Here is a 14,062-nt window from a genome sequence, read left to right as displayed (position 1 = left end):
TGCCAGACATTACAACATATTATTTCTTCTTTTCCAATCAAATAATAAAGACTGGTATTTAATATATCTTTGATTATTACACATAAAAATAAAATATCATCATATCTGTTATCATCTCAAGAGTTTCTTGATTGCAAAATCTTTCCGAAACACTCGATACTAGTGCTAGAGAGAGAGGAGATTGGGAAGTTCATGCTCTTCTATGAACTCATCTCCTCACCCTGAGCCTACCCTTCTCGTTCCAGGAATATCCTACAAACCAATGCACAACTACTCTTCATCCTTCCCTCACTCGCTCTCAGGACTATTTACCCAGAGCCTATAATGTGTCAAGCACTGTACCAGGTGCTAAAGATAAAGCCAATGATGACTAACATGCAATCAGTATTGAGAATTTCCACAGCATCACTCTGTACTTGCTGACCCTCTGCTCAGAAACCCTCCACCATCTCCCACTGAGCAAAGGCCAAACCCCCTTCGCTGGCACTCTGAGCACTCAATGAGCTCACCCAAACCCAACATGTGTCTCACCTCAAATGAGTTCCGTAAATGTACGAGTAGAACACTAGTCATTTACCATTCCTTAGGCAAGTCTTATTCATTACTCAGGTTTTCCCTTCTACCTAGACTAGAACTGTCTCTCTACTTTTGCCTTTCAAAATCCTCTGAGAACATCTGTCTTTACCGCCAACCCCATCCCCGTATCTGGATAAGATTCTGCCCAATTTCCAAAGCCACGTCTTGTATCACAGCTACTGCTCTGTTTAATCTATTTTCCTACTGAATTAGAAATTCCTTAAAGATAGGAGCCATTAATCATCTAAGTACATTAGGTTGTTTCCCATTGCCTAAGATGACGTTTTAAAAAGAATTTATAAATTCAACTTTAACTGAATTAATCAGTGCTTTTTGCCATGACAGTAAAACTTATCATTTCTTACCTGAGTTTTTTCTTTGTCCGGAGATAAGTTTGAAAAAGGAATTGAATGGCAAGCTGTAAGCTTACCTTTGCCATGCAAGGATAGTATGGATGCTTTAATTTAGTCTGAGGGAGAATAAATAGAGGATATTTTTTCACAGAAGTTTATAGATCATTATAATTGTTAGGTACTAAATAATGACATATATGACAAAGTTCAATTTTAATAACAAAAATCTAGCCAGCCATTATAGGAAATGTTACATAACACTTTTTAAAAAGTTAAGAAAGACATCTTCATTTTTTTAATGAAGCCCTCTCAAAATAGTGTTTATACCACAAGATGCTAAGTAATCTATCAATATACTAAGAAAATTTCCCCCTTATTAGCAAATTATAATTATGGTACCCAATAAAGAGAAGCACTTGGAAGTACTGGTAATATCTGATTACAAATTAGAAAAAAAATAATCTCCACAAAGCCCAATATCCATTGATAGCACCCTCTCGTGGCTGCTCTTAGATTCATCACAACATTTAAACAAGAGCACTTTAAAAAGCCAGAATGTAGAAACCCAGTCATTTACAACCGGTGTCATATAATACAAATATCATTCAGTAAGTTACACATTTGTGGGAATTCTTTTTGCATCTAATCTAAAGGCTAACAACTGAGCGTGAGCATGAGTCACTGAACACTTTAGTGGAAAAGTGTTTAATTACAATTCTTATTTTAGTAACAATCCAGCTAGTACTTACAGCATTCAATGACGCTAAAGACAAAACAAAACTGAAATAATCACTACTGTATACATCTCTATTCTTCAAAAACTTGAGGTTTTCATCTCTCACCATCTACAAAAAAAAATTAACAATTAGCAATTATTTTAAAGAAACAATGTAAAATATTCAATATATAGAAGACATTTTTAGTGATATGGTCAGTAAAAAGGATTCAGAAGAACCCTACTCTCAAGCTTTGAATTTTTAAAAAAAGAGATAGGAAAATCTTCATTTAAATATATAAGAAGTTGTAAAAAGGTGAATTATTATTTATTAAATCACATCCTTTTGGAAAATTTGGGAAACCACCACGTGAAGGACAAATGAAATCGAACCTACTATTTTGGGTAGGGATGTACAAGGCTTTCCCAAGTACAACCAACTTCATGCTCTCCTTGATTTCAATGGCTCAATTCTCTCTCTCTCAATCTCCCTTATTGAAAGACTCCATAGTCTTCTTATATCCCCTGGTCTGGCTACTCAGCTTCTGATTACTTAGTGTAGAAAGTCTGAGCTGGGTAGTTGGACAGTTCTGAGTTTAATCCTGACTCTAAGACACTAGAAGGTCATTTTTCCTTTTCTGAGCCTAATTTTTTCCATCTGAGAAATGAGTAGAAAACTTTTTATTTCACAAGAATGTTTTAAGAATTAGGAATTTGTTTAAAGTGTGTAGCACAGAGTTTATATTCAATAATTAATGGTCATCACTGTCATAGTTTTACTCAAAAGTTATGAACTTTAACTTATTTTTCTCTCCAGATACAGTAAGTTAATTTGAGCAATGTTTGTGTTTACTGCCCACACCCTCTACTTATTTATCTTTGGCATCCCACAGCCACAGATGCGGTGTGGCCAATCTTCAGTCTGCAGCCACCTCTGTGACCTGACACAAAAGCTTCGGGACACAAGGTGGGTAGGTGGGTGAAAGATGTGGCACTAGCGGTGCAACTAAGTCCACAGGATGACTGGCTAGAGTACTTGTGGACCCTCGAGAAAGATACGGACGCTTTCTGAATTTTATCTCTCAGCATTATACCGTTCTTACCTGGTATATTCGAACAGGCATTTTCTCCACAAACAATCCTTTCTTCTCTCCTTTCTTCACCAGCTTGGTTAGAATAGAGAGCCGGTCATTGTTAGGCCTGTGGGGCCGTGGAGATGACTGAGGTGAAATTTCTGGTGAAGACGGTGCTGACCTAAGGGACAGAGTCAGAAAAGGAATCAAAGTGGCTCTTGTCTTAGTCGCTCCTATCACCTGACAGACCACATACACAGGGCACCAGACTTAAAACTGTGTGCCTTCCTGACTCAATAATTGAAATTCAAGTCCACAGAGAACTGGGTAAAAACACTTTGACAGTGCTGCTGTAGTGCTTACTATGCTTTGAACATCAACTTTTTTCAGTAAATGCTGAGATGAAAAATTAAATCTCACTTCTAGAATACAGTAATTTACACACATTTTTCTAAATACAAAATAAATTCTTGCCAAGGAAATAATGACCAGGTGGCAAAGAAGAAGAAAGAGAAGGGCTAGAGCAATTTACTTCTTTTCTTTGTAGAATCTCTCTAGCTTAGCCAATTGTATTTAAGATCACAATTATCACCTACTAAATCACACAGCAAATTACACAGAAAAACACTCACAGAGAGAGGTCCTCAGCTTCCTGCCGTACAACGCTGACTCGACTTTTCTTTGGTAACACTGGGGAATTCTGATCAGATACCCTTTGGTAGAAGAGCATATAGGCATTCCAGTATCTTCGGCGAACATCAGTGTATGGGTTTGCTTTATAACAAGACAGTAAGAAAAAAGTCTTTGTAAATAAAAATGTTCTTGTCTGGATAATCTAAAACAAAGGACCCATAAATCCAGTAAGTAACTACTTACTAAATTTGTTTAATGCAAAGTGTAAGTAAAATGTGTGTCTTTTTAGAGTACTGCTTAGAATTACTTGGAAGGTGATATATAGGGACAGGGAGTGACGAAGCTGTATGGTAACACAGTAAGGAAAAGAAGGTCAACATTCCCAGGCAAGTTTAAATTTAATCAAAAGGCAAGTAACATTTAAAAATAAATTCTGGCCCTGGACAGTGTGGCTCAGTTGGATGGGTGTCATCTCATAAACAGAAAGGCTGCTGGTTTGATTCCCGGTTAGGGTACATGCCTGGGTTGTGGGCTTGATCCCTGGTAGGGGAGCATGCAGGAGGTGGCTAACTGATGTTCTGCTCTCACATCGATGTTTCTCTCTCCCTCTCCCTCTTCATTCCTTTCTCTTTAAAAATCAATATGTAATTTAAGAAAATAAATTCTGTGGATGGGATTATAATTGGCCTCACTTAATCATTTCTGCATAGAATAGCTAAATCTGGGTAAGTTTTGGTGAGATACTATAGTCAACCATTAAAGGCCACTAACATTAGATGCATGACTATTATGGTATGGTGTCAAAATCTAGTACAGTAAATCTCATACAGGTAGAAATTTTAAAATGCTCCAGAATATTTCAGAATCAGGTTTCAGAAATGCTAACGTCTCTGCAAAATGTTTTTTTTTCTTTAAATAGCAAATTCTGACCAGATTTTGTGATACATTTTATTCTCGTACTTTTTCTCCTGGGGGTAGGGGTTGGGGAAAGACTCCTCTGCCACACCACATAAGAAGTATGGTTTTAAAAACACAGATACTAGCGCTCTTCCTCAAAGCAGCCAGAGATGACCTGTGAAAATGGTTCGCTATTCACCTGACCCAGAAAACCCCACAAAATCATGCAAATCAAGAGGTTTAAATTTTTGTGTTCACTTTAAGGACACCCGTGAAACTGCCCAAGCCATCAAGGGTGTGCATATCTGAAAAGCCACCAAGCATGTGAAGGATGTGTGCCTTTCTGTTGTTACCATGGTGGAGCTGATAGGTGTGCCCAAGCCAAACAGTGGGGCTGGACACAGGGTTGGTGGCCCCAAAAAAGTGCTGAGTTTTTGCTGCACGTGCTTAAAAAGGCAGAGAGCAATGCTGAATTTAAGGGTTTAGATGTAGATTCTCTGGACACTGAGCATATCCAGGTAGACAAAGCTCCCAAGATGCTGCGTAGAACTTATCGAGCTCATGGGCGGATGAACCCACACATGAGTTCTCCCTGCCACCCTGATGATCCTCACTGAGAAAGAGCAGGTTGTTCCTAAACCAGAAGAGGAGGCTGCACAGAAGAAAATGATGTCCCAGTAGAAACTGAAGAAACAAAAACTTATGGCCCGGGAGTAAGTTCAGCACAAAATAAAGACTAATAAAAGTAAAAACACAGATGCTAGAAATGTCTTTAGCTCTAACGAATCATACCTCTATATAAGTGAAAAGGAAGTTGGAAAATTTCAGTGGATAACTATTTCTTCTGAAGGATTTTTAAGGTTGGAATCTTGCTCTCATTAGCTGCTCTTTGATATTCATTGCTTTCCTTTAACTTATACCTCTCCCCACAACCCACAAGGCTGTTGAAGAAATGATTTAAAAGTTTTTGTAAGCAGCTTGAATATTTTTAGTCTACCAGTTCATGGATCTATACAGCTACAGCAGTGGATGTAAAAAGAATAAAATCTACTCTATTTTTATGTAAAGAAAACTGCTTCTAATTTGATAGAAAATGCTAATTCAAAAAACAAACAAACAAAAAAACCTCATGGAAAATGTCCATTTGTAAATACTTACTTTGATCATAAACTTTTGGTCTATATTCTCCTCCAAAGCATTCATATTCCAGGGTCTCATCATTTAGGTCAAATTCTTCTATAACTGTGTCATTAAATTTATACCACTTTCCTTTTCCACATCCCCTAGAGCCCGCAGATAAAACAAATATTATAATAAAAGACAAACATCCTACATCCAGCATTCATCTCTTTGTATTATCTAAAAATATAGCAGGTGATCACCATTTGAAAACACCTAAGAAAAATATAGCAACAGTGATTCTAATTTCTAAAAAAACTTTTCAGATTGAAGGCATAAAAACAGTTACAATAAGTTTTAAAAATTCAATATTAAATAAGACCAAAGAGCAATGCAAAAGTGTCTTTGTATTATAATGATAAGTGTGAGTGATAAAAGTAGGGCAGGGCCCTGGCAGGTTTGGCTCAGCGGTTAGAGCGTTGGCCTGCGGTCCGGAGAGACCCGGGTTCGGTTCCCGCTAAGGGCACGTACTTCGGTTGCAGTTTGTCCCCGGCCCTGGTTGGTCGTGCGGGTGGCAGCCACTCGATGTGTCCCTTCACGTCGATGTTTCTCACTCTCTCCCCCTTCCTCTCTCTCCCTCCATTCTATCTGTACAAAAAATGGAAAAATATCCTCGGGTGAGGATAAAAAAAAAAAATAATAATAATAAAAGTAGGGCAGGGAATGCAGAGGAGAGATAAACAGGAGGGCAGAGGGAGCTGGGGAGAGATTTACAGGAGAGCAGGGGGAATGGAGGAGAGGTATACAGGAGGATGGGGGAATGGAGGAGAGGTATACAGGAGGATGGGGGAATGGAGGAGAGGTATACAGGAGGATGGGGGAATGGAGGAGAGGTATACAGGAGGATGGGGGAATGGAGGAGAGGTATACAGGAGAGCAGGGGGAATGGAGGAGAGGTATACAGGAGAGCAGGGGGAATGGAGGAGAGGTATACAGGAGGATGGGGGAATGGAGGAGAGGTACACAGGAGGATGGGGGAATGGAGTGGACACTGAAGGGCAGAGAGACTGGCGGGAGAACCTCTTACCGCCTGTCCTTAATAAAGGAATAGTAGTGGCCCGCGTGTGCCTGCCCACTATGTACAATAACGCCGACAAGTTCATAGTTTTCTGTGAGGGCAACTTTCTTCCGTGGGGACCCTCCACCTCCCTGATCCATACTTCGTCCATTTTCACCAACTTCAGAAGATGAATCTTGGCGAGCCATTCCTGAAACTGTGTAAGGCTCCATGTTTAAAATCCAGGGAAACTAAAAGGAAAAAAAGCACATTAATGTTGATTAGTAATATATACTGCCACACCCAATTAAGTCAGACACACAGAAGAGGGATGTGTGTTTCCCAATTCAAGCTAGGACTACCTTTCCAATTTAAGTAGAAAAATCTCAGAATGGCACACAAGTCTGGGAAAGTACACGTGATCTCTCATCTGAGCACTGAGGAAGCTCTGACCTCACAGCTGACACTGGGATGCCTTCGAGGACGAGGGTGATTGTTTACAGGTAATCTCTATAGTTTCACTAGCAGCAACTGCGTAAGACGGGCACATTCCTGAGAATGCTGAGACTACAGCCTTGCACTTTAAATGACTTTGAAAATATTAAAAGAAAACGATGAAAAAAAAAGTAAGGTAGTAATGGTTATAGGAACTTTCAGGAAAAAAAGTTACCCTTATCTGTTCATCATATTTAATGGAGCGTCCACTCTCCCAGTCAAATCCAAATCTCATTAGGTGAATGACCAAGACACTAGGTAAAGACTTGATACAGGTCCTTTTGACTGTTATTCTCTAAAGAAAAGTAAAACCAAATTATCTCCTTGGAGAAAATAAAACAGCCAAGTAATCAATACAAAGGTCATAGATTTCTATAGGCCTTTCCCACCTGTGTAAACACATGTGATAATACAATCTAATGGGAGTAACAACAGAGCTTAAAATTGGTCTTACATAAAATACACAGTACATGAATAAAATAGATTAATCTTGTTTTATAAAAAGGGCAAATGAAATACCTTTTCTTTACACTTTTCACAGTAATATGCATTACTTCCCTCTAGAACTTCTCCTCTAACAAACTGGTCCAAAGAAATTTCCAAACTCTGACAAGAAGTAACTCCTAGATTGAGAGCCATGAAAGCTTCTTCTCGCTCATATCTGAGTAGGAAATAATAGAAAAACCATGATCAACAATGGAATTTAAAAAGCTTGAAATTATCATGATACCTGAGACTACAAAAATATAACTATATTAACAACCAGTAAAATTAACAATAACTTCCCTCATCCTTTAAAAAATACGCCACCAAATAAAAATAACAATTTTTGACAATTCAGAATTGCTTAAAATTATGAATTTCAACAAAGAAATTTTAGAAATTGAAAGCAAATAAATTTAATTCAAGAAACACTTATAGACAGATCCATTGAGATATTTGAAAGTCTCTCAACAAATGCAAAATTCACAACCTACTAGAAGAATCACTTAAAAATAATAATTATTAAAAAACTTTTTCTTTATTGATTTTAGAGAGAAAGGGAGAGGAAGAGGGAGAGAGAGAGACAGAAACATAGATGAGAGAGAACATCGACTGGCTGCCTCCTGCATGCCCCTCACTGGGGATCTGGCCCACAACCTGTGCATGTGCCCTGATCGGGAATTGAACCGACGACCTACTGGTGCATGGGTTGACACTCAACCACTGTGCCACACCAGCCGGGCAAAAATAGTAATAATTTTTTAATGTTAATGAAATCTTGACTAACCTGTGAGGGCAGTCTTTACAGATCTTCTGATCAGAATAAATGCCCTGAAAAGTATTCTTAAAAATTTGGTCTCTCCCCATTTTCTGTTGGAATAAAAAGTTAAAATTTTAGTTGATACACCTAGAATTTATAGGTTGTTTATATAAAATTTTATTTAGACCTAACTAAGCTAAAGCACAGATGCCAATTTAACTACCAAAATAAAATAGTCATCTTGGTAGTTTAATCTGGGAACTAATGGAAGGACTACAACCCATTAGATCTACTGTCAGAATGATGCAGGTCATCAGAAAAGGGGAGAGGTCAGTCAGAGCTGATGACAAGGACAGCATTCTCCATGACTCTGATTCCTCCTCCCCATGACACCATTACCGAGGCATTAGCAACGCTCCATAATTTTTTTCTTGTAGAAAGAAGGCTATAAATTTATAAGTTATTTAAAAAACAGAAGTAGATAAATTGTGCCTTCCACTGAGAAGAGAGGCCATGTTGGCAGTGATGGGATGCTCTATAACTTTAGAAGGCAGTATCATTTAGGAAGTTTGCCATATGTTTTACTGGGTAGAGGTAGAAAGCTTTGGGTTTAAACATCACCACAAACAACTTTAAATCTAGTCCCTTTGTTCCCTTTGCCAAAGCAAGACAGCTCTGCAGGGGGCCACCAGCACACCCGAGACCAGCTTACTTCAGTGCCTACAAGCACGAGAATGCAACAAAGATGGTCACTGTTGTGGAATACAGACTAAGGGGTACATACTTCATCTAGTGTTAAATGAAGTAAGAGGAAATCTATAACTTCAGTGATCTGTGTATGTTTTGATGTTCAAACCCAGAAGAAAATGATACACAGCTATGGTATTCAAGATAATTTCTGATTTGTCAGTTTCATAGCAGTCCTAAATTCTAAATCACTGTTCTTATACCAGAGTTTGAGAGGGTTAGAGGGAAAATGAAACTTTCTCTACCTTAAGATATTCATCCATCTGATCAATGAGGCTAGTGAAGAACTCATATGCATCCTGTTGTTCTCTCACATAAAGTTCTTTGTTCCACATCTTGAAAATCTACGTAATAGGAATTAAGTGTCATTAAAGGAAAAGTAGCAATTTCTGAATATGATAGAAAAAGAATGTGAAAGAGCGCTTAATGCTTCTAAAAACTAAGTTCACTGCTAGGACACAGACGCTCTGACGGAAGTGAGGTGAGACGGTTTAGGCACCTACGCTTTCCTCTGGTCCCTCTGCAAGCCTGACAAGTCTGTGAAGCCACAGGGTGAGAGCTAAGGCCCGAGTTTCTCTCTCAGAAACTCACCAACCTGTGGGGGTAGGTTCCAGTTACTCCTCCTGGGAAACACAGTAATGCAATGTGAAAAGAAGAATGTCCTTTATTTAGACATTAGTGTAATGGGCACAGGTTCTGAGGAATGAATTGAACAAATATTTCAAACAGCTAAAATAAGAATCATAAGAAATATCCAAAATAATTAAGATTAGCAAATTCCTTGAAACTACAAATGACTACTCTAAACATTCTAATCATTTAAAATCCAGGACTCATTTCAAGAAGAATGGTACAGACAATTCTTTTATAGGTTCTGGCAATGAGATTAGTCTAGAGTTAATACAGGCAAGTGACAACTATCACAGTAGAAAAAATATTGCCAACCTCCAAATATCTAACATCTTCAAACCTAAAGAGTTACTGGTGAAATACCTTCCAAAAGTTCTCAGGTACGTAATACTGCAGCTTGCTTTCCATCAAATGCCCAAAGAGAGACTGCACTTGGTAAAACACACTATCATCTGGATTGTCTGTGTCATCATCCACTGAAAGTAATGCCTGAAAAGAAAGTATTAAGTTAGAAACACCTGCTTTACAGAAAACCCTGACTTAAGGAGGTGTGACTATGCATATTGGTCTTTTAGAATGCTAAATGTGTTGGAATGTGGTTGTAAAAATATTTCTAAAATACTAAAAATGATAGCAATTTTATGGAATAGAATTTGAGAATAGCTCAGGAGTTCAAATATCACATTAGGTCAAGTCCATCTGCCAAACAGGCAACATATTACCACAGGAGATGCATAAAAATGTGCAATTAGAAGCAACATGTTGTCTAGATATATTTCAGAAGCCACTGAAGAGTCCAGTCCCTAAGTATGTTTCATTTTAGTAAACCCTCAAATGCACTATATGACAGTGGAGGAATTTTCAGGCAATGTACACGTTATTTCTCACACCAAACAGGAAGGAGGAAGGCAATCACCTCAGGGAGACCAGGCTGCATATACAGCTGCTGGAAGACTGCATTCATGTAACACGTGGCGCCACCATTCCTCAGCCCCACAAACCCTGCACTGGACCTGCTGTCCACTGGGGGAAGGTACTAGGAAAGAGAGGATGAGAAACAGGAGAGAGAATTAGTATCTCTGCCACCAGCGCACATTCTCATAGCTCTATGAGGTGTATAAGGGGGAAAATAGAGACTCAGATTTATGTGAGACATGCCGGCAAAACCTGTGTTCATGAAGTACCTCTGCAGATATTGACACAATTATAAAATGCTAAGATCTCAATGTTTCTTTTTAGTTCATAAAGTACATAGCATATAAGCGTGTATTTTTTATCCATCATGTAGTCATGCATTCAGTCACTTGATTATCATTCAACAAATATTTATGGTGCCAGAAACAGTGCCAGGATACAGGAAAGAATACAAATGTACCTGGTCCTGATCTCAAAGCTTACAATCTAGTAGGGTAGACAGACATTAATCAAGTAAATATATATACTAATATATATTTACACATTTAGGTGTACTCTGGGGGAAAAAAAAAGAATAGGGTTCTATGAAGTGTTAACTCTGAAGAACTCGGACAAGTCTATATGGTCCAGGAAGGCACATATTCCTTCTCTTTTTTTTTGAGAAGGTAACACTCTTCTATTGAACTTCCTCCAAAAAGTACACAATTAAATAAATAGGAAAATGCCTTAGCGTTTCACATAAAGATGTTGTAATGATGTAGATTCCAGTGCAGAGCTTTTCTAGGTGGAGATGATCGAGAAAGGCATCTTGGATAAAGCTCAATATGGCACTTCTCCATGTGGAAAGGATACTGTAACGACACTCTAAAATGCTATTACAGCAGAGTCTTGATCCTAATGCCATGACCAGAATCACGTTATCTGCATATATCAAGTATCTGTATCCATATGATAACTAACCAACTGACAAGACCCTACTGATCTTTTGGACTGAAGGGAATGTATTACATACGTTTCATTAACATTCGACATTTACTTAGAGCAACGGTTTTCAACCTGTCGACCCTTTCACAGGGGTCACCTAAGATCATCGGAAAACACATATTTCCGATGGTCTTAGGAACCCAGACATGGCTCCTCTATCCATCTCCAGATGGGTCCGCCCATATGCAGATACGCCCACATACAACATGAGGAACTGTATTAAAGGGTCGCGGCATTAGGAAGGTTGAGAAGCACTGACTTAGGAGCAAGGTGATTTCTAATATCTAAGTAACACTAATTTATTTGCAGTCCATAGCATAGATTTAAAATAAAAAGGAATGTTACAAAATAAGGAAAACTGGTTTATAACAGTGCTAAAAATATAAGTATTTATGTAAGCCATATTTTCTTCATTCTGCTGATATAATTCCTAATTTATGAAAAAAATAAAATTTTCATTTAAATCTGATTAAATACATGTAAAAGTAAAGCACAGCATAAAATAAGCATATAAACTAAACATTTTGATACCAAAACAGTTCCCAATTTATGCACTCACATTTTACTTTGCAAATGCTATTTCCTTTATTTAGAACACCTGTTTGTCCCACTTCCTTTCCTGCCTGAACTGTATGTTTCATAACACTCAGCTCAAATGCCTGAGGTTAGTGGAGAGTGTAAGCAGCTCTGAAGGCACCCTCCACTCCCGATCTGGTACTCCAGTGCACTGGCAACTTGCTTCCCTCTTGCAGATCCCAACATACACTCTGCTACTCCGTGGCTCCACAGCGCTGCCCACACTGCTGAACAGCCTTGCTCCCTTGCTTCAATTGGCTCACAGTCTTTAAGGCTCTATTTTAAATTTCACTTTTTTCTAAGAAGCCTTCTAAGACACCACCATCTGGTGGTGAAGTGTCTCTCTCTTAGTAGGGCATTATGGACATACCTCTATCTTAAAATTTATCACATTATAGTGAAATTATCTGCTTATGGGTCTGTTTCTTCTATTATACAATAACCTTGAGGGCTAGGATTAATCTTTACTTTTGAGCTCCACAAGCCCAACATATCTCTTAGCATATAGTAAACTCAATAAATCTTAGTTGAATCTAACTGAACATATACTGTAGTGTGAAAGAGCCAACGTTTGAGTGTTTGTCTCTAGTGCCTTGCCAAGCATAAACTTACTAAAAAAATAGGCTGACATGCCACATTTTACTGAGGGTAATTATTAACCGACTTGAAAATGTATCCTCTTTAATTAATTAAAAGGGTACCATTTAGTAATATACTATAGATTATAGTTGATTTGAGTATATCAACACAATAAGCAAAAGAATAATACTGACTTTCTTTGTGATAAGAAAAATGAAAACATAGTTTTAAAATTCTATGTTTAGGAGATCACTCTAAAAAAATTAAGTGTATCAAGGTCTAGAAAACGTACATCAAACTCCTTGGTAAGAGCAGGGTCAGGTTGATGATGCATAGAAAGTAGTTCTTTTGTAATAATTTGAAGATTTGAAGGTGAGCTATCAGCCAACATTACAAGGACTTCATAGGCTGCCAATCGGCTATTCACTGTACTACACCTAAAAACAAAAGACACAAGTCAGTTAATCTGAATCAGCTTTTGAAATGAAAGTATCAGAACTGCAATTCCCCAAACAGTTAGGTTAAGTCAGGTCTGATGGAAGAACTCTAGCAAATCTAGTTGGCAGTGCTGACTTAACAAAGGAGGAGGCCATGAATACTGGAGGGATGAATATGGTTTAGAACTAAACATCTTCTTGGCCTGATGATAAAGCAGCAAAAACTTGCACTTATAATTCCAGAGTACTCTTATCTATGGGTTATATCAACAAGAACAGAGGATACAGAGTCTGAAATTTTTACCAAAACCACAACATGGGAAATAACTATCTTTCAATTAAAGTAGGTAGCAAGAAAGGTTTTTGTAGATATCACCCTGAAATTCAAGTCTCTAAAGGGCAGAAAAAGAAAGCTATACAAATCAGAATAGATGCCCATAAACATTTTACATGTGCCTGCAGATAAAAAATTCTTCAAGGACACTAATCAACTTTCCATTTTGCTGGGGGTGGGGGACAGGACAAAAATACATAATTTGCTCAATCAATTTGTTTAAACGGTTCACCTTTAATGGAAATCATTTTGGGGATAAACAGTAATTTCTCACTGTCACCCTTGCCAACCTTGCAAATACTGAGATCACAGGTTGGGAACGATACACAGAATAGAGGACATCCAACCTCTCAGAGAAACACTTATGGAGTGCAGAAGGTGTGTTCAAGAGGGAGCTGTGAGCTTTTCAGATCAGCACCGCACCGGGCACTGAGGACAATGGCCATGGACTTCTGGGTTGCAAAGGACAGGTAAAGAATGAATAGGTGGTACCACATACATAGGCCAAACATTAAGAAGTTCTTTTGTGTTAGTGTGATATAAGAACAGTATTACTTAGGAAAAGAGTTTCTTTGTATTTTAAATCTCTTTCTGACCTTAGGATTTAGGTGGGAAAAGGCTGGGAGACATTGTGATAAATGGACACCATTCAGTGTACTGGGGAGAGATGAAATAAAATGTTTCCTTTTCTATTCAAGG

General features: G+C 38.1%; 1 protein-coding gene across 3 annotated transcripts in view; it reads right to left on the bottom strand.

Annotated features, from left to right (window-relative positions):
• Positions 1–14,062, bottom strand: part of USP24 (ubiquitin specific peptidase 24) — a 138,751-nt gene that overhangs the window by 25,471 nt on the left and 99,218 nt on the right. For all 3 annotated transcript variants that reach the window (XM_036255872.1, XM_036255870.1, XM_036255871.1), the window contains exons 42-54: positions 12,885–13,029; positions 10,455–10,574; positions 9,902–10,027; positions 9,154–9,252; positions 8,189–8,271; positions 7,438–7,579; positions 7,094–7,213; positions 6,454–6,674; positions 5,406–5,530; positions 3,350–3,491; positions 2,748–2,898; positions 1,679–1,774; positions 942–1,045 (exon numbers count right to left, since the gene is read on the bottom strand). In XM_036255872.1, coding sequence (XP_036111765.1) covers positions 942–1,045; positions 1,679–1,774; positions 2,748–2,898; positions 3,350–3,491; positions 5,406–5,530; positions 6,454–6,674; positions 7,094–7,213; positions 7,438–7,579; positions 8,189–8,271; positions 9,154–9,252; positions 9,902–10,027; positions 10,455–10,574; positions 12,885–13,029 — 1,674 coding nt within the window. The remainder of the gene's footprint in view (positions 1–941; positions 1,046–1,678; positions 1,775–2,747; positions 2,899–3,349; positions 3,492–5,405; positions 5,531–6,453; positions 6,675–7,093; positions 7,214–7,437; positions 7,580–8,188; positions 8,272–9,153; positions 9,253–9,901; positions 10,028–10,454; positions 10,575–12,884; positions 13,030–14,062) is intronic.

This window comes from Molossus molossus, unplaced genomic scaffold (assembly GCF_014108415.1).
Source record: "Molossus molossus isolate mMolMol1 unplaced genomic scaffold, mMolMol1.p scaffold_m16_p_12, whole genome shotgun sequence".
Taxonomy (NCBI): Eukaryota; Metazoa; Chordata; class Mammalia; order Chiroptera; family Molossidae; genus Molossus; species Molossus molossus.
The sequence above is the reverse complement of the archived record's forward strand: the minus strand, read 5'-3'. Positions and strand labels throughout refer to the sequence as shown.